This window comes from Carcharhinus amblyrhynchos, unplaced genomic scaffold (genome assembly GCF_965287045.1).
Source record: "Carcharhinus amblyrhynchos unplaced genomic scaffold, sCarAmb.v2.hapA scaffold_39, whole genome shotgun sequence".
In the NCBI taxonomy this organism is placed as follows: domain Eukaryota; kingdom Metazoa; phylum Chordata; class Chondrichthyes; order Carcharhiniformes; family Carcharhinidae; genus Carcharhinus; species Carcharhinus amblyrhynchos.
Genome location: NW_027649780.1, coordinates 4843769 through 4864175, shown reverse-complemented (window position 1 = coordinate 4864175; position 20407 = coordinate 4843769). Strand labels below are relative to the sequence as shown.

At 46.3% G+C, this 20407-nt stretch overlaps 2 protein-coding genes across 2 annotated transcripts in view; one reads left to right on the top strand and one right to left on the bottom strand.

The window, feature by feature from the left end:
* Positions 1-8591, bottom strand: part of LOC145335580 (uncharacterized) — a 31157-nt gene extending 22566 nt beyond the window's left edge. Inside the window, exons 1-2 of the mRNA XM_080181387.1 lie at positions 8512-8591; positions 4289-5375 (exon numbers count right to left, since the gene is read on the bottom strand). Coding sequence (XP_080037513.1) covers positions 4289-5051 — 763 coding nt within the window. The 5' untranslated portion in view covers positions 5052-5375; positions 8512-8591. The remainder of the gene's footprint in view (positions 1-4288; positions 5376-8511) is intronic.
* Positions 8592-13620: 5029 nt separating this feature from the next.
* LOC145335560 (uncharacterized) overlaps positions 13621-20407 on the top strand; it is a 22393-nt gene continuing 15606 nt past the window's right edge. Inside the window, exon 1 of the mRNA XM_080181366.1 lies at positions 13621-15076. Coding sequence (XP_080037492.1) covers positions 13986-15076 — 1091 coding nt within the window. The 5' untranslated portion in view covers positions 13621-13985. The remainder of the gene's footprint in view (positions 15077-20407) is intronic.

Genomic DNA, 20407 nt, shown 5'->3' with positions numbered 1-20407 from the left:
CTTCGAGCCTGCCCCGCCACTCAATAAGATCATGGCTGATCTGTCGTGGCTCAGTTCCACTTTCCCGCCCTCTCCCCATAACCCTTAATCCCCTCTCTTATCAAGAACCCATCAGCCCGCTTCTTAAAAATATTTAGCGAGGCAGCCTCCACCACTTCAACGGGCAGAGAATTCCAGAGATTCACCACCCTTTGAGTGAAGAAGTTCCTCCTCAACTCCGTTCTAAACCGCCCCCCCCCTTTATCTTGAGGCTGTGCCCCCTAGTCCTACTGTCTTTTTTGAGCGGGAAGAGTCTCTCCACCTCTATCCTATCCATCCCATTCATCATCTTATACGTCTCAATGAGATCTCCCCTCATTCTTCTAAACTCTAACGAGTACAAGCCTAGTTTATTCAGCCTCTCCTCATAGCTCAATCCCCTCAACTCCGGTATCAGCCTAGTAAACCTCCTCTGCACTCCCTCCAGGGCCAAAATATCCTTGCGCAGGTGCGGCGCCCAAAACTGCACACAGTACTTGGGGGTAACCCCCTACTTGGGGGTAATGTCTATTCAATCTTTTCTTCTCCTGAAGGAGGACTGTAAATTCTAGATTACTATTCCACAAGGACAGATGTTTCAAGCAACAGATCAAGCATGGATGTAAAACATTCTCCAGCTCTCTCTTTACCCCCTATCCAACTTGTGGACAGTTCTTACTCAGTATTACTTCTCCCAAGACCTCAATTGTCCAAAATCGATAATATTTTCCATTTTACTTTAATTTTCCTCACTTTGTGAATATGTGAAATCATAGAAACCCTACAGTGCAGAAAGAGGCCATTTGGCCCATTGAGTCTGAACCGACCACAATCCCACACAGGCCCTACCCCCACATCCCTACGTATTTACCCGCTAATCCCTCCAGTCTGAGATCTCAGGACACTAAGGGACAATTTTAGCACGGCCAATCAACCTAACCCACACGTCTTTGGACTGTGGGAGGAAACTCACGCAGACATGAGGAGAATGTGCAAACTCCACACAGACAGTGACCCGAGGCCGGGAATCGAACCCGGGTCCCTAGAGCTTGAAGCAGCAGTGCTAACCACTGTGCCGCCTCAGTGCAGTGGGTTTAATTGGATCCTGGTTGTTTTGAACTCAGTTTCTCTCTGGAGTGTGTGTTAATACCTTGATGGTGTCACAATGTTGTCTCAATCCCATAACCATTTCATCTCCTGCTGTGTCTCAAGTAGCTGTGTGTGTTTGGGACCCGCTCTTCACCCCATCTCACCATGAATTTAGGCTTGCTATTTTTCATAAGTAACAAATCACATCTGCACACTCACTCCAGTATCCCAAAATCATGTCACGCCTTCTTAACTCTCAGATGTGCTGATAAAAAAGATCAGAGTGAGTGTCTGGTTTTCTCGTCTCCCTCTGTTATGGTGCTGATGCTTCATGTAGTGGTCAAGCTTTCAAGCGTGGATTTCATGGATGTAGGAACGTTTCAGAGACCAAGTATGGTGCTGGCTTTCACTGATTTACAACTCAGCTAGTACAAAGAACAATATGGCAGCACAGTGGAAAAGTGATTAGCATTGCTGTTTCACAATGCATAGGATCAGATTCAATTCCTAGCTTGGATCACTGTCTGTGGGCAGTTTACACATTCTCCCTGTGCCTGTCATAGAAATCCTACAGTACAGAAAGAGGCCATTCGGCCCATCAAGTCTGTGCCAACCACAATCCCCCCCAGGCCCTAACCCCTTATTCCTATATATTTTACCCACTCATCCCTCTTACACATCTCAGGACAGTAAGGGGCAATTTTAGCATGACCAATCAACTTAACCCGCACATCTTTGGACTGTGGGAGGAAACCGGAGCACCCTGAGGAAACCCACGCAGACACGAGGAGAATGTGCAAACTCCGCACAGACAGTGACCCAAGCAGGGAATCGAACCCAGGTCCCTGGAGCTGTGAAGCAGCAGTGCTAACCACTATGCTGCCATGCTGCATGGGTTTCCTCTGGATGCTCTGCTTTCCTCCCATGGGCCAAAATGTGCAATTTGGTTGATTGGCCATGTTAAATGACCCTAGGTTCGCAGGGATTAGCAGGGTAAATACATGAGGTTAAGGAAATAGAGTGGGATTATTGTCGGTGCAGGCTTGATAGGCCAAATGGCCTCCATCTGTACTATAGGGATTCTATTCTCTGAATATAATGAAGCAATGTAATAGGCATCTTATTTATTTTAAGTCTGGCCTAATGCAGTGACCTGGAGTTTTATGACCCTTTTGGAATTGTTGGGCGGAGCCTGACTGAAAGGTCAGGAACTGTCTTTGGATGCTTTTTTTTAAACAGGAGAAAAGTTTTAGTTTCATTTTGTCACAAGCTGTTTGGACGACAGACTGAGAGCAGTGTTTCTCGTCTTTCTCTCTCTGGAGTGAAGATTCTGCTGCATGTGAGTTGCTAGCTGGAAGATGCAGGCAAGCAGTCTCTTTCTCTCTCTCTTGAGGTGCTGAAAGTCCCAGGACTGGGAAGACACAGTAAATTCAATATTTAAAGGGCTAATTCACAGCAGGTGTTAAAAAGCTGCCAAATCCAGCATCACAAGCATACTTGCTTTCTGTGCAAAGCCTAGAACAGAGTGCATGTTTGTTGGGATTATTTGATTTGGAATGGTATACTTAGCTGTACTGGTCAATCCAAGATCACAGTTGCTTTTCATTGCAATTGGTAAAACTTATGCTAATTTTTCTTATTACATTTTAACTGTGTTTTTAAATTAACTTTGTTTGATAAAAGCTTCCTAGTGGGTCATTTGAATCATACCTAGAGTGAAACATCTTATGCTCACTCGAGTGCAAATCTTATGGCTAGGCTGACTTTGTAGAACATCTTGGATTTCGGACCTGGATCATAACATATTTCACCACACCCAGTGTGAGTTATTCAAATTCCTTTATTGTCCAGGACAACATATTCACAATATCTTTAAACAAAAATTAAACATTCCCATTTGATTTCAGGTATTAACATATTCTTTTGGTTTGTTCTTTACTGTCAGTGTGAGGCTGGTGTTGTTCCCCTTGGAGCAAAGGAGGTTGAGGGGAGATGTTGAGAGGAATGGATAGGGTGGATTCTCAGAGGCTATTTCCCCAGGTTGAAATGGTCGCTACGAGAGGACACAGGTTTAAGGTGCGGGGAGGAAAGTGATGTTAGGGGTAAGTTTTTCACTCAGAGGGTGGTGAGTGAGTGGAATCGGCTGCCGTCAGTGGATGCGAACTCGCTGGGGTCTTTTAAAAGACTTCTGGATGAGTATATGGGGTTTTATGGGATTGGGGGTTATAGATAGGTGTTGATGTGATCGGCGCAACTCGTGGGCCGAAGGGCCTGTTTGTGCTGTAGTGTTCTATGTTCCATTTGATAGAGGGGGACAAGATTCTGACAGGTTTAGACAAGGTGGACAAAGAAAAGTTGTGCCCATTCACTAATGGGACAAGGACGAGGTGGGGGGGGACACAGATTTAAGGCTTTGGACCAGAGATGCGGGTGGTGGAATGGAATGTGAAGAAGAATATTTTGATGCAGCGATATTTTGATCTGGAATTTGCTGACTATGAGGGTGGAAGAAGTGGAGACAATAAACAATTACAAAGGAAATTGGATGGGCATTTTGGGAGTTCCAAACAGAAATGCTGACTACATGTCTCTGAACTTCCTAATACCCTGTCACCCTGATCATCGTGAAATGTGAAACCAGGTTTTCGCAAACAAGACTCAAAGAGCATCAGCCCACGAGAGGCAAAGTTGTGAGACCAGCCAGTCCAGCAGAAAGAAACCCTCCCCATTGACCAACTGTGAGAATGAACAAAATCCAGTCCTGGATGTAACTGAGAGCAGAAACAATAACAGCAGAATCCACCCTGGAATCACTCGTGAACTTTCTGGTGTCTCAGCAGATGGGATGAAACTCTGCCTCCTAGGGGGCACAGCCTCAAGATAAAGGGGGGGCGGTTTAGAACGGAGTTGAGGAGGAACTTCTTCACTCAAAGGGTGGTGAATCTCTGGAATTCTCTGCCCGTTGAAGTGGTGGAGGCTGCCTCGCTCAATATTTTTAAGACGCGGGTTGATGGGTTTTTGATAAGAGAGGGGATTAAGGGTTATGGGGAGAGGGCGGGAATGTGGAACTGAGCCACGACAGATCAGCCATGATCTTATTGAATGGCAGGGCAGGCTCGAAGGGCTGGATGGCCTACTCCTGCTCCTATTTCTTATGTTCCCACACAGACAGCAGGTGAACTCTCCCCAGCGTGAACTCGCTGGTGTGTCCGCAGGTTGGATGACTGGGTGAATCCTTTCCCACACTGAGAGCAGGTGAACGGCCTCTCCCCGGTGTGAACTCGCTCGTGTCTCCGGAAGCTGGATAAGTTAGTGAATCCCTTCCCGCACTGCGGGCAGGTGAATGGTTTCTCCCCGGTGTGAACTCGCTCGTGTGTCAGCAGGCTGGATAACCGACTGAATCCCTCCCCACACTGAGAGCAGGTGAACGGCCTCTCCCCGGTGTGAACCCGCTGGTGTGTCCGCAGGGCGGACGACTGAGTGAATCCCTTCCCGCACTGAGAGCAGGCGAACGGCCTCTCCCCACTGTGAACTCGCTGGTGTGTCCGCAGGGTGGAAGACAGTGTGAATCCCTCCCCGCACTGAGGGCAGGTGAACGGTCTCTCCCCGGTGTGAACTCGCTGGTGAGACTGCAGGTTGGAGTTCCGAGTGAATCCTTTTCCACACTGAGAGCAGGTGAACGGCCTCTCCCCGGTGTGAACCCGCTGGTGTGTGCGCAGATTGGATAACTGGGTGAACCCCTTCCCGCACTGAGAGCAGGTGAACGGTGTCTCCCGAGTGTGAACTCGCTGGTGTTTTTGTAGGCTGGATGAATCACTGAATCCCTTCCCACATCCAGAGCAGGTGAACGGTCTCTCCCCGGTGTGACTGCGCCGATGAGCTTCCAGTTCAGAGGGGACTCTGTATCCCTTTCCACAGTCCTCACATTTCCACGGTTTCTCCATGGTGTGGGTGTCCCTGTGACTCTGCAGGTTAAACAATCAGTTAAATCTCACACAGAACACGGGTACAGCAGTCTCTCCCCGCTGTGAATGCTGCCATGTATTTTCAGGCTGTGTAACTGGTTCAAGCTCTTCCCACACTCAGTGCACTGGAACACTCTCACTTGGGTGTATGTGTGTATGTGTCTTGGTGTTTTTCCAGTCACGTTGATGTTCCAAATCGTTTTAATCCAACAGGCCAAAGGCCGATGATATTCAGGTCCCTGGGAATCAGATTCAGACGTGACATTCGAGATTTCCGTCTGTGATTCCTCCCCTTCTGATATCCTGTTAAAACAATTTTCAACAAGTATCCCTGTCGAAATTCCAAACAGGCAATTCTAGTTTCTGTGGAACATTCTTTCCTCTCTCATCCCCTAAAAGCTGTAAATCTCCATCCCACACTCTCTCCCTCCATTCTCACTCTGCTGTATCTAATATTCACCCTCCCAATTCTCCTGAAGGTGCTGATTGACAGATCCATGCTCACCTCTTGCTGTCTGGGACACAGATTATAACAAATACGAGCAGCAGTCGGCCATTTGGCCCATCGAGCCTGCTCAACCTTTCAATGAAATCATTGGCTATTCAACCTCAGCATCATTCTCTGCACTCTCTCATACTCGATATCTTCAAAGAATAAATAACAGTACAGCCCACCAATCCTGTGCCGATCATGTTGTCCGATATGGACCAACCACCTGTGTCCCTCTATACCCCGTCTGTTCACGTGTCTATCCAGATACGTCTTAAACATCGCTAACGTGCCTGCCTCAACCATCTCACTTGGCAGTGCATTCCAGGCCCCCATCACCCTGTGTAAAAAAAAAATCCCCTAAACATCTCTGCTGAACTTTTCCCCTCTTACCCTGAACTTGTATCCCCCCGTGTTTGTCATTTCTGCCCTGGGAAAAAGCTTCCAACTTTTCACTTTATCTATGCCCCTCATAATTTTATAAACAACAAAGAACAACACAGCACGGGAAACAGGCCCTTCGGCCCAACGAGCCCGCGCCGCCGTCCCATTGTCTCAGTGACCTATTCATGATTTTAGTCTACGCCTAATGTGCGAGGATCAGGGAGGTCCAATATAGGGACAATTTGTTACCCAATCAATCAGCCTAAAAGCACATCTTTGGGATGTGGGAGGAAACCGGAGCACCCGGAGGAAACCCACGCAACCACGGGGAGAACGTGCAAACTCCCACAGACACAGGCCCAAATCCATGTGTCCGCACAGCAACAGAGATAGTCTCCGAGCTGTCATGTTGCCCTCGAGACGGTCCAGTTTAGGCACACTAACGACATGAAGCAATAGGCAACTCCCGAAGCAACGTCCAAGAGCAGCCCACTACAACCTGCCGCATGCATGCCCCTTGCTGGTCAACAAGGTGGACTTAAATGCCTGTGGAGACAAAAAAAATTCATTATTAAACAGGCAAAGACTGTAACATCCCTGAGGCAAAAACTTCTCTTAAGTCGCCCTTCAGCCTCCGTCTTTCCAGGGAGAAGAATCCCAGTTTATTCAATCTTTTCTCATAGGTAATACCCTCCATACCAGGCAACATCCTGGTAAACCTTTTAGAAACATAGAACGTAGAAGATAGGAGCAGGAGGAGGCCATTTATTATGATCATGGCTGATCATCCAACTCAATAGCCTAATTCTGCTTTTTCCCCATAATCTTTGACACCATTCGCTCCAAGTGCTATATCTTGCCGCCTCTTGAATACATTCGGTGTTTTGGTATCAACTACTTCCTGTGGTATCTGTACTCCCTTCAAAGCCTCTATGTTCTTCTGGTAGTGTGGTGGCCAGAATTGTAAACACTATTCCAAATGTGGCCAAACTAATGTTTTATATTAACGTAACATAATTTGCCAACTTTATACTCGATGCCCCCGTCAATGAAGGCAAGCATGCCATATCAATATCTAGAAACCTATCAATTTCCGACTTGAAGATACTCAATGGCTAAGAGTCCACAGTCCTTTGGGGTAGAGCATTCCAAAGTTTTACCTCATCCTTGATTGAAGATATCCCTCCCCTTCATTAATTTCTCTCCATTTTCCTGTCTGTTCCCCATAACCCTTGACTCCCTTGTCAGTCAAAAATCTGTCTAATTCATCCTGGAATATATTCAAAATCCCTCAGCCTCTTGTGAAAGACTAATCCAAAAGACTAACAACGCTCTGAGGGAAGAGATGTCTGGAAATATATAACGTGGATACAGTTCAAAATGCTTCACTACACTACAGATTCGATTTGAAAATGAAACTCAACGGGCACTTGTAGGAAATAAAGTTTCAGGGGAATGGGTGTACAGAATGGGAACGGAACTGGATTGTTCTACAGAGAATCGGCATGGACTCGAGTTACCATATGGATTCCTTCTGTGCTGTAATGATTCAGACTGGAAATGTCTAACATGGCTACAGCATTATATTACAAGTCTAGAAATAAAATTAAATGTACTTTATTACAGAAACAGAAGTAATATAAGAACATAAGAACATAAGAAATAGGAGCAGGAGTAGGCCATCTAGCCCTTCGAGCCTGCCCCGCCATTCAATAAGATCATGGCTGATCTGTCGCTGCTCAGTTCCACTTTCCCACTTTCTCCCCATAACCCTTAATCCCCTCTCTTATCAAAAACCCATCAACCCGCGTCTTAAAAATATTTAGCGAGGCAGCCTCCACTTCAACGGGCAAATCTGTACCATACTAGGCATATCTCTGTCCTATATTAATTTACTCTCCCCTTAAATTTCAGCTATCGGAGATCTCATTGAGACATATAAGATGATGAATGGGATGGATAGGATAGAGGTGGAGAGACTCTTCCCGCTCAAAAAAGACAATAGGACTAGGGGGCACAGCCTCAAGATAAAGGGGGGGCGGTTTAGAACGGAGTTGAGGAGGAACTTCTTCACTCAAAGGGTGGTGAATCTCTGGAATTCTCTGCCCGTTGAAGTGGTGGAGGCTGCCTCGCTAAATATTTTTAAGAAGCGGGTTGATGGGTTCTTGATAAGAGAGGGGATTAAGGGTTATGGGGAGAGGGCGGGAAAGTGGAACTGAGCCACAACAGATCAGCCATGATCTTATTGAATGACGGGGCAGGCTCGAAGGGCTAGATGGCCTACTCCTGCTCCTATTTCTTATGTTCTTATGTTCTTATGAAAGCTGCCCTTTAACTGTAAACATTGGAGAAGACACCATCCTTTTAGCCAGACAAATAAATGTGTCAAGCTGGGGGAGCAAAGGATGTCAGTGTCTTTAAGAGAGAGAGACCTGGGCCAACCTTTGCAGAATCTGCAGCCTCCCTGGACTCACTTCCTTCCCCTTCAGTTGCTGCAAGTCCCCATTTTCCCCCAGAATGAAAAAAGAAATGGAAATGGGGAAGAAAAGAAAATGTTTTACTCACAGATGGTGGAGACAGGAGGAAGTTTGAGTCTGTCTGAAGCTCAATCTTCATTCACACAAAGCCCGCGCTCTGACTGGCTGGAGGACCAGAGTCCTTCCGGTCCTCCAACGCTTCCCATTGGTCAGCACCTCAGCAATGAAGGTCAGGTTGTGGGCACACGCCTGCACATGCGCAGCTGCCCCTTCTCCCTTGGACATGCGCTGTCCCGGGCCGGGGGAGACCACCGAGCGGCTTCTCGCTCTGGCCGGAGCCGCCAGCCGCTTGTCTGGAAACCTTGGCTCGAGGAGGGAAACAATGGATGGGGGCGGGGCTCCCGGGAAGGGCAAGGGGAGGGGAACAATGGGTGGGGGCGGAGATCCCACCCCAACCTTCATACTGACCAATGGGAAGAGTGGGAGGACCGGAAGGCCTCTGGTCCTCCAACCAATCAGAGCGCGGGCTTTGTGAGACTGAAGATGGAGCTTCAGATGTGCTCAAACTTCCTCCTGTCTACCTAAAAGAGGCCAATATTTGTGAGTAAGACACTTTCTCTTCTCCCCCTTTCCATTTCTTTTCCCATCCTGGGATTAAATTGGTGACTTGCAGCAACTGAAGGGAAAGGAAGTGAATCCAGGGAGGGTGCAGACTCTGGAAAGGTTGGCCCAGGTCTGTCTCTCTCTCTTAAAGACGTTGACCTCGGTGAAGGTCTGCCCGAAACTTGCTGATCTTCCAGTTGAAAGATTTGTCCTCGACTGCGTGTTGCAGACTCGTACGTTCCAAGGTCCAGGACCACGTGCTGAGGGACGCGCTGAAGCTTGGCGCAGCTGCCGCAAAGGCACAAAGGCCACTGTGTAAGGCCTTTCAACCGAGGCAGACCGTGGGCCCGGGAACTGCAGAATACCCTTGGCCTGCGTAACTGTGTGCTTATCTGAAAAACAACAGTAAAACCTAATCAATGTATATAGTTTCAAATACTAAAATGTAATGTCCTGCAAATGAACATTGTATAGCACTGGAAAAATGACTGGTCTTTTTTTTACACTGTTTGTAATTATTGGATATGTCGTTTTGCAGTGGCTCATTTGAGAGTTTTTTTGTGAATGAAGTATATTTTTGAAATAAAAAAAATTTATTTGTCTGGCTAAGTTCAAGTGTAGTCTCGACATGCTGCACTTGCTTGAAGTTACACTGAGGCTTCATTTGAAGCAATCTTTTTTAAAGCGGCATCTCAGCCTTTTGGCTAAGATGCAAATGAGATCAAGGCTTGGAGGAGGTGCACTGCCTACAGCAATCAGCTTGGATCATGTAGATCAAGCCCAAGACAGGAGGTGACAGCCCTGTCTTGTCAGCTTGCATTGGGAATGTCTCAACTTGTTGGGACTCTGAATTGGATTTGGTTTGATTGGACTGAATTGGAATAAAGTCTTAAAAAAAATAGGTTTTTGTTTTGGTACTGTAATAAAATATGTTTATTAATATTCAAACCCTGCTAATCCCACTGACACTAAGGGGCAATTTAGCATGGTCAATCAACCTCAAAGGTAATGATATCAGGATTACTACTGGTGTCAGATTAGAAATGAGAGGATATATCGGATAAACATGTGGCTGAAAAGGATGATGTCAGGGGGAGGGTATCAGATTCCTGGGGCATTGGGACCAGTTCTGGGGGAGGTGGGACCTGTATAAATTGGACGGGTTAACCTGGGCAGGACTGGGACTGATGTCTTAGGGGGACTGTTTGCTAGAAGAGTTGGGGAGGGTTTAAACGAATATACCAGGGGGATGGGAACTTATATAAGGAGTCTGAGAAGGAGGGAGCAAGGACAAAATGTAGGGCAAAGGTTCCAACTACATCAAAAATCAGGGAAAAAGTTAAAAGCAAGGAGAACGCAGGAGATGTTAATAATGGAAGTGTTAAATTCAAAACAAAGGTACAAAAACTAGCATAAGGGCACTTTTCGAATGCCATGAGCATTCAGATAACAAGGTAAATGAGTTGACAGCACAAATCATTGCGAACGAGTGTGATTTGGTGGCCATTACAGAGACACGGTTGCAGAATGGTCACGACTGGGAGTTTAATATCCAGGGGGTATCAGACTGCTTGGAGGGACTGACAGGAAGGTAAGGGAGGTGGTGTACCTCTGATATTTAAGGATGACATCAGTGAGAGATGATATAGGTTCTACGGAAAAAAGGGTTGAATCCATTTGGATGGAAATTAGAAATAGTAAGGAGAAAAAAATCACTGATAGGCGTAGTCTATAGGCCACCAAATAATAACATCATTGTGAGAAATAAACAAAGAAATAACTGATGTATGTAAAACTGGTATAGCAATTATCATGGGGGATTTTAAACTACATATCAATTGGCCAAACCAGGTCGGTCAAGGCAGCCTTGAGGAGGAGTTCATAGAATTTGTCCACGATAGCTTCCTTGAACAATATGTAATGGAACCTACAAGGGAGCAAGCTATCCTAGATCTGGTCCTGTGTAAGGAGACAGAAATAAGTCATGATCTTATAGTTAGGGATCCTCTTGGAAGAAGCCATCACAGTATGGTTGAATTTAAAATACAGACAGAGCATGAGAAGGTAAAATCTAATACCAGTGTCTTGTTCTTAAAACAAAAGGTGTTCTTAAAACAAAAGAGACTATAAAGGGATGAGGGAGGAGTTGGTTAAGGTAGATTAGGAGCAAAAACTTTATTTGGGACAATTAAGGAACAGTGGAGGACTTTCAAAGCGATCTTTCACAGTGTTCAGCAAAAGTATATACCACCGATAAGGGACTGTAGAAAAAGAGATAATCAGCCATGGATAGCTAAGGAAATAAAGGAGGGTATCAAATTAAAAGAAAATTCATACAAAGTGGCAAAAATTAGTGGGAACCCAGAGGATTGGGGAATCTTTAAAAGTCAACAGAAAGCCAACAGAAAGAAAAGTCAGATGGATTATGAGAGTAAACTAGCTCAGAATATAAAAACAGATAGCAAAAGAGTGGCTAAAGTAAACATTGGTCCTTTAGAGGATGAGAAGGGGGATGTAATAACTGGAAATCGGAAAATGGCTGAGGCATTGAAATACCTCGATGCACTGAGGTATTTTGTGTCGGCCTTCACAGTGGAAGACACAAATAACATACCAAAAACTGACAGGAAGGCTATGGCGGGTGAGGACCTAGAAACCATCATTATCACGAAAGAGGTAGTGTTGGGCAAGCTAATGGGGCTAAAGGTAGACAAGTCTCCTGGTCCTGATGGAATGCATCCCAGGGTACTAAAAAAGATGGTGGGAGAAATAGCAAATGCACTAGTGGTAATTTACCAAAATTTGCTGGACTCTGGGGTGGTTCCTGCAGATTGGAAAACAGCAAATGTGACGCCACTGTTTAAAAAAGGAGGTAGACAAAAGGCAGGTAACTATAGGCTGGTTAGCTTAACTTCTGTAGTAGGGAAAATGCTTGAATCTATCATCAAGGAAGAAATAGTGAGACATCTGGATATAAATTGTCCTATCGGTAAGACACAGCATGAGTTCATGAAGGGAAGGTCAATTTTGACTTATTTGGTGGAATTCTTTGAGAACATTACATGTGCAGTGGACAGTGGGGAACCCGTGGATGTGGTGTATCTGGATTTCCAGAAGGCATTTGACAAGGTACCTCACCAAAGACTGCTGCATAAGATAAAGGTGCACGGTGTCACAGGTAATGTATTAGCATGGTTAACTAACAGAAAGCAAAGAATGGGGGCAAGTAGGTGTTTTTCTAGTTACCGATCAGTGACTAGTGGTGTGCCTCAGGGATCAGTGTTGGGACTGCAATTGCTTATGATTTACATAGATAATTTGAAGTTGAGGACCAAGTGTAGTGTGTCAAAATTGGCAGATAACACTAAGATGAGTGGCGAGCAAAGTGCGCAGAGGACGCTGAAAGTCTGCAAAGGGATATAGATAGTCTAAGTGAGTGGGCAAGGCTCTGGCAGATGAGGTACAATGTTGGTAAATGTGAGGCCATCCATTTTGGTAAAAAATTGCAGCATGCTGCTGTGCAGAGGGACCTGGTGTCCTTGTGCAAGAAGCGCAAGGAGTTGGTTTGCAGACGCAGCAGGTAATTAAGAAGGCAAATGGAATTTTGTCCTTCATTGCAAGAGGGATGGAGTTTAAAAACAGTGAGGTTATGTTGCAGCTGTATAAGGTGCTGGTGAGGCCACACTTGCAGTACTGTGTACAGCTTTGGTCTCCTTGAGAAAGGATATACTGGCGCTGGAGGGGGTGCAGGGGAGATTCACTAGGTTGATTCCGGAGTTGAGAGGGTTGGCTTATGAGGAGAGACTGAGTAGACTGGGGCTACACTCATTGGGATCCAGAAGAATGAAGGGAGATCTGATAGAAACATATAGGATTATGAAGGGAATAGATAAGATAGAAGCAGGGAAGTTGTTTCCACTGGCAGGTGAAATTAGAACTAGGGGGCATAGCCTCAAAATAAGGAGGAGCAGATTTAGGACTGAGTTGAGGAGAAACTTCCTCACACAAAGGGTTGTGAATCTGTGGAATTCCCTGCCCAGTGAAGCAGTTGAGGCTCCCTCATTGACTGTTTTTAAGGCAAAGATAGATGAAATTTTGAACAGTAAAGGAATTAAGAGTTATGGAGAATAGGTGGCTAAGTGGAGCTGAATCCATGAAAAGATCAGCAATGATCTTATTGAATGGTGGAGCAGGCTCGAGGGCCAGATGGCCCTACTCCTGTTCCTAGTTCTTATGTTCTTAAAAAGATGCAAGTGAGTATGTCCAGGGTGCATGGAATCCTTAATTATTCTGGCTGCTTTTCCGAGGCAGTGAGAAGTGTAGACGGAGTCAATGGATTTGAGGCTGGTTTGCATGAAGGATTGGGCTACGTTCACGATCCTTTGTAGTTCCTTGAGGTCTTGGGCAGATCAGGAGCCCATACCAATCTGTGATGCAACCAGAAAGGATGCTTTCTATGGTGCATCTGTAAAAGTTTTTGAGAGTTGTGGATGACCATTGGAAAGAATATTCGATCGAAACTAGAATTGCCTGTTCTGAGTTTCTACGCTGCACTGACTGTGATTTCTCTTGTAACCTCCTTTTACAGGATTGCAGAAGAAGAAAGATTTACAGACACACATCTCAAACTAAATGTCACGTTTGGATTTTGCAGAGTCACTCAATCCATCGGGATCTGAATAACATTGGCCTTTGAATCTAGAAGAAAGAAGATTTGTTAGTTCTCTCTGCTTCAGAAAGCTTTAAACACCGGCGTCACTGGAAGAAACGCCGAGACATGCACACACACACCTGAGAGAGAGTGTTCCAGTGCACTGAGGGTGGAGAGAGACTTAACCAGTGACACAGCCTGCAAGTACATCGCAGCGTTCTCAGTAGGCAGAAGCACTTCACGTGTTGGTGTGTGGGTGAAGTGCCAACGTATTATTGACCCTGGAGAATCACGAGGACCACTGGACCATGGAGAAACCGGGGGAATATGAGGATTGTGGGGAAAGATTCGGGTGCCTGTCTGAACTGGCAGCTCACCAACACGTTCAGATGGGTGAAACGCCGCTCCAGCGTTCAGTGTGTGGGACAGGGTTCGCCGATTCGTGGCAGCTCCAAGCCCACCAGCGAGTCCACACCGGGGAGAGGCCGTTCACCTGCTCCGCGTGCGGCAAGGGATTCGGTGATTCGTCCAACCTGCTGAGACACCAGCGCGTCCACACCGGGGAGAGGCCGTTCACCTGCTCGGTGTGCGGCAAGGGGTTCACCCAGTCGTCCACCCAGTTGCTGCACCAGCGGGTCCACGCCGGCGAGAAGCCGTTCCGGTGCTCTCAGTGCGGGAAGGGGTTCACTCAGTCGTCCAACCTGCTGCTACACCAGCGCGTTCACACGGGGGAGAGGCCGTTCATCTGCTCCGTATGCGGGAAGGGGTTCACTCGATTGTCCAGCCTGCAGAGACACCAGCCAATTCACAGCGGGGAGAGGCCGTTCGCCTGCTCCCTGTGTGGGAAGAGATTCACTCAGTCATCCCACCTGCAGACCCATCACGTCACCCACTCCAGCGAGAGACCCTTCAAATGCTCCGACTGCGGGAGCGGGTTCAAAAGCTCTCGGGAACTGTTGTCCCACCAGCGCAGTCACACCGAGGAGAGACCGTTCAGCTGCTCTCACTGCACAAAGAGGTTTAGAACGTCATCCAACCTGCGGGCACACCAGCGAGTCCACAGCGGGGACAGGCCGTTCGTCTGCTCTGACTGCGGGAACGGGTTCAGTGATTCATCCAGCCTGCGGACACACCAGCGAGTCCACAGCGGCGAGAGGCCGTTCACCTGCCCCGCGTGCGGGAAGGGGTTCACCAATTCGTTCAACTTTGTGACGCACCAGCGGGTTCACACCGGGGAGAGGCCGTTCACCTGCTCTCAGTGTGGGAAGGGATTCACTCACTCGTCCCACCTGCAGAGACACCAGCGCATCCACACCGGGGAGAGACCGTACACCTGCTCTCAGTGTGGGAAGGGATTCAATCAGCTGTCCAACCTGCAGACACACCAGCGAGTTCACAAGTGTTTACTGGGGTCAGATTCTGCTGTTAGTCATATCCAGGACTGAACCACGTTCATTCTGACATCCTCTGTACCCTTAGCTTGACACATTTATTTTTAAAAGAATAGTTTCTTTCCTAATGTTTAGGGTTAAAGGATTGGTTTATCCAGGAGGAGCTGACATTTAACTGGACTGTAAATTAATATTAGACAGAGATATATCTAGTATTGTTATATGGTACAGTTTAGATATATTATTTATAGTTCTGTAATAAAATACATTTATTATTATATCTAGTCTTGTAACGTAATGCTGTAGCTGTCTTGTATATTTTCAATCAGAGTCATTACAGCACAGGAGTAAATGTGAAGTCATCCATTTCAGTAGAATAGCAAAATGGACTATTATTTAAATGGTAAAAAAATTGCAGCTTGCTGCTGTGCAGAGGGACCTGGGTGTCCTTGTGCATGAATCACAAAAAGTTGGTTTGCAGGCGCAGCAGGTAATTAGAACATAGAACATTACAGCGCGGAACAGGCCCTTCGGCCCACAATGTTGCGCCGACCAGTCTTATTTTTAAAAAAAAACATTGACCCACTAATCTAAACCAATCCCTTTTCGTCCATAAACCTATCCACCAATCTCTTAAACGCCCCCAAACTAGGCGCATTTACAACTGCAGCAGGCAGGGCATTCCAGTCCCTCACCACCCTCTGGGTAAAGAACCTGCCCCTGACATCCGTCCTATAACTACCCCCCCTTAATTTAAAGCCATGCCCCCTCGTGCTAGCTTTCTCCATCCGAGGAAACAGGCTATCACCATCCACCCTATCTAAACCTCTAATCATCTTATATGTTTCTATAAGATCCCCTCTTAGCCGCCTTCTTTCCAGTGAAAACAACCCCAAATCCCTCAGTCTCTCCTCATAGGACCTCCCCTGCATACCAGGCAACATCCTGGTAAACCTCCTCTGCACCCTCTCCAAAGCCTCCACATCCTTCCTGTAATGTGGGGACCAGAACTGCACACAGTACTCCAAGTGCGGCCGCACCAGAGTTGTGTACAGTTGCAACATGACGCTGCGACTCCTAAATTCAATCCCCCTACCAATAAACGCCAAGACACCGTACGCCTTCTTAACAACCTTATCTACTTGATTCCCAACTTTCAGGGATCTATGTACACATACACCTAGATCCCTCTGCTCCTCCACTCTATTCAAAGTCCTCCCGTTAGCCCTATACTCAACACATCTGTTATTCCTACCGAAATGGATTACCTCACACTTCTCCACATTAAACTCCATCCGCCACCTCGCGGCCCAGCTCTGCAACCTGTCCAAGTCACCCTGCAAACTTCGACACCCTTCCTCACAATCTACCACACCTCCGACTTTGGTGTCATCAGAAGGCAAATGGAATTTTGTCCTTCATTGCTAGAGGGATGGAGTTTTAAAACAGCGTGGTTATTTTGCAGCTGTATAAGGTGCTGGTGAGGCCACACCTGGAGTACTGTGTACAGTTTTGATCTACTTCCTTGAGAAAGGATATACTGACACTGGAGGGGAGATTCACTAGGTTGATTCCGGAGTTGAGAGGGTTGGCTTATGAATAGAGACTGAGTAGACTGGAGCTACACTCATTGGAATTCAGAAGAGGCGGGGAGGATCTTACGGAAACATATAAGATTATGAAGGGAATAGATAAGGTAGAAGCAGAGAAGTTGTTTCCACTGGCAGGTCAAACTAGAACTAGGGGGCATAGCCTCAAAATAAGGGGGAGCAGATTTAGGACTGAGTTGAGGAGGAACTTTTTCACCCAAAAGGGTTGTGAATCTGTGGAATTCCCTGCCCAGTGAAGCAGTTGAGGCTACCTCATTGAATGTTTTTAAGACAATGATAGATCAATTTTTGGTTTGATTTATTGTCACATGTATAAGTACACAGTGAAAAGTATTACTTCGTTCGTGTTATACAGACAAAGCGTACCAGTAAAGGAATTAAGGGTTACGATGAGTAGACGAGTAAGTGGAGCTGAGTCCACAAAAAGATCAGCCGTGATCTTATTGAATGGCGGAGCAGGCTCGAGGGCGAGATGGCCTACTCCTGCTCCTAGTTCTTGTGTTCTGATACACAGTGCTGGCTGAGTAAGTCCGCTGGATATTAGAAATACCCTGGACATCGCTGGCACAAATTGGAGAGCACTACCTATCTCCTTGCCTCCCCCCGCCACCTTCCTTCATTCCTCCATTCTTCCCTCCCTCCTTCCTTATTTACAAAAATCAGGTGACAGAACCACTGTGGCAAAGTGAAAAGAATATTGCCCAAAGTTGGAAAAAGTTCAGATAGTTCTTACCCCAAGCGTCACACTGCAGCTTAAGTTAAACGTTAATATAGTGTCAAAATTTCATGTTTATATCATTCTTGATAATAAGTAGTTTTTTGTTGAACTTTACTGACTGCTACAACATCAAAACGCAATGTTTCAAATACAAGATCATTATAAGTATAGTAGAGAACATGCCTCTGTGCTCAACTTCCAATGAGGATGAAGTAGAAGGGGTCAACAGCTTCAAGTTTTTAGGTGTTCAGATCACCAACAACCTATCCTGGTCCCCCATGCCGACACTATAGTTAATAAAGCCCCACCAACACCTCTACTTTCTCAGAAGACTAAGGAAATTTGCCACGTCTGCTACGGCTCTCCAACTTTTACAGATGCACCACAGAAAGCATCCTTTCTGGATGTATTACAGCTCGGTATGGGCTCCTGCTCTGCCCAAGACTGCAAGAAACTGTGAAACGTCATGAATGTAGCCCAATCCATCAGGCAAACCAACCACCCATCCATTGACTCTGTCTACACTTCCCATTCCCTCAGGAAACGCAGCCAGCATAATCAAGGACCCCATGCACCCTGGACATTCTCTCTTCCACCACCTTCCATTGGGAAAAAGATATAAAAGTCTGAGGTCAGGTACCAACCGACTCAAGAACAGCTTCTCCCCTGCTGCTGTCAGACTTTTGAATGGACCTACCTCGCATTAAGTTGATCTTTCTCTACACCCTAGCTATGACTGTAACAATACATTCTGCACCCTGTCCTTTCCTTCTCAATGAATGGTATGCTTTGTATAGTGCGCAAGAAACAATATTTTTCACTGTATGTTAATGAATGTGACAATAATCAATTAAATCAAAATAACCGAAGAACATAATTGAAGTGAACAACATATTTACGTTGGCACAGTGGCTAGCACTGCAGCCTTAAGCGCCAGGGACCCAGGTTCGATTCCGGCCTTGGGTCACTGTCTGTGTGGAGTTTGCACTTTCTCCCCATGTCTGCATGGGTTTCCACCAGGTGCTCCATTTCCTCACGCACTCTAAAGATGTGCAGGCTAGGTTGATTGGCCAAGCTAAATTGCCCCTTCGTGTCAAGAGAATTAGCTGGGTAAATGTGTGGGGTTACAGGAATATAAGAACATAAGAAATAGGAGCAGGAGTAGGCCATCTAGCCCCTCGAGCCTGCCCCGCCATTCAATAAGATCATGGCTGATCTGTCGTGGCTCAGTTCCACATTCCCGCCCTCTCCCCATAACCCTTAATCCCCTTGCCTATCAAAAACCTATCAACCCGCATCTTAAAAATATTTAGCGAGGTAGCCTCCACCACTTCAACGGGCAGAGAATTCCAGAGATTCACCACCCTTTGAGTGAAGAAGTTCCTCCTCAACTCTGTTCTTAACCACCCCCCCTTTATCTTGAGGCTGTGCCCTCTAGTCCTACTGTCCTTTCTGAGCGGGAAGAGCCTCTCCACCTCTATCCTATCCATCCCATTCAACATCTTATACATCTTATATGGTCTGGGTGGGATCGTGGTACAGACTCAATGGGCCGAATGACCTCCTTCTGTACTGTAGGGATTCTCTGATTTGAACAGGATTATTTTAAAATGAGGACAAAGCAAAAAAATAACATAAATGTATTTCTGAAATCTTGCTATCATGTCCTAAAGCAGAGAGGCAGCTGAAAGCTTCTCCCCGCGAGAATGTTCAATACTTGTTTCCAAGCCATTTTAAAAAAATTCATGCATGGGACATGGGCATCACCGGCTGGCATTTATTGCCCATCCCTAGTTGCTTTTGGAGGGCAGTTCAGACTCAACCACATTGCTGTGATTCTGGAGTTACATGTAGGCCAGACCAGGTAAGGACGGGCAGATTTCCTTCCTTAAAGGACGTTAGTGAACCAGATGGGTTTTCCCGACAATGGTTTCACCGTCATCAGTAGATTCTTAATTCCAGATACTTTTCATTGAATTCAAATCCCACCAGCTGCCGTGGGTGGGATTCGAAGCTGGGTCCCCCCGGAATATTGGTTGAATTTTTAGATTAATAGTCCAGCAATAATGCCACCATAGAGTCACAGAGATTTACAGCACGGAAGCAAGCCATTCAGCCCAACTTGTACATGCCGCCCAGTTTTTAACGCCTAAGCTCGTCCCAATTGCCCACGTTTGGCCCATATCCCTTTATACCCATCTTACCCATCTGACTGTCTAAATGTTTTTTAAGAGACAAAATTGCACCCACCACTATTACTACTTCTGGCAGCTCATTCCAGACACACACCACCCTCAGTGAAAATATTACCCCTCTGGACACTTCTTGTATCTCTCCCCTCTCACTTTAAACCGATGCTCTCTAGTCTTAGACATGTGGAGAAGTGTGAGGTAATTCATTTCGGTAGGAATAACAGATGTGTTGAGTATAGGGCTAACGGGAGGACTTTGAATAGTGTGGAGGAGCAGAGGGATCTAGGTGTATGTGTACATAGATCCCTGAAAGTTGGGAATCAAGTAGATAAGGTTGTTAAGAAGGCGTACGGTGTCTTGGCGTTTATTGGTAGGGGGATTGAATTTAGGAGTCGCAGCGTCATGATGCAACTGTACACAACTCTGGTGCGGCCGCACTTGGAGTACTGTGTGCAGTTCTGGTCCCCACATTACAGGAAGGATGTAGAGGCTTTGGAGAGGGTGCAGAGGAGGTTTACCAGGATGTTGCCTGGTATGGAGGGGAGATCCTATGAGGAGAGACTGAGGGATTTGGGGTTGTTTTCGCTGGAAAGAAGGCGGCTAAGTGGGGACCTTATTGAAACATATAAGATGATTAGAGGTTTAGATAGGGTAGATAGTGATAGCCTTTTTCCTAGGATGGAGAAAGCTAGCACGAGGGGGCACGACTTTAAATTAAGGGGGGGTAGTTATAGGACTGATGTCAGGGGTAGGTTCTTTACCCAGAGGGTGGTGAGGGACTGGAATGCCCTGCCAGCTGCAGTTGTAAATGCACCTAGT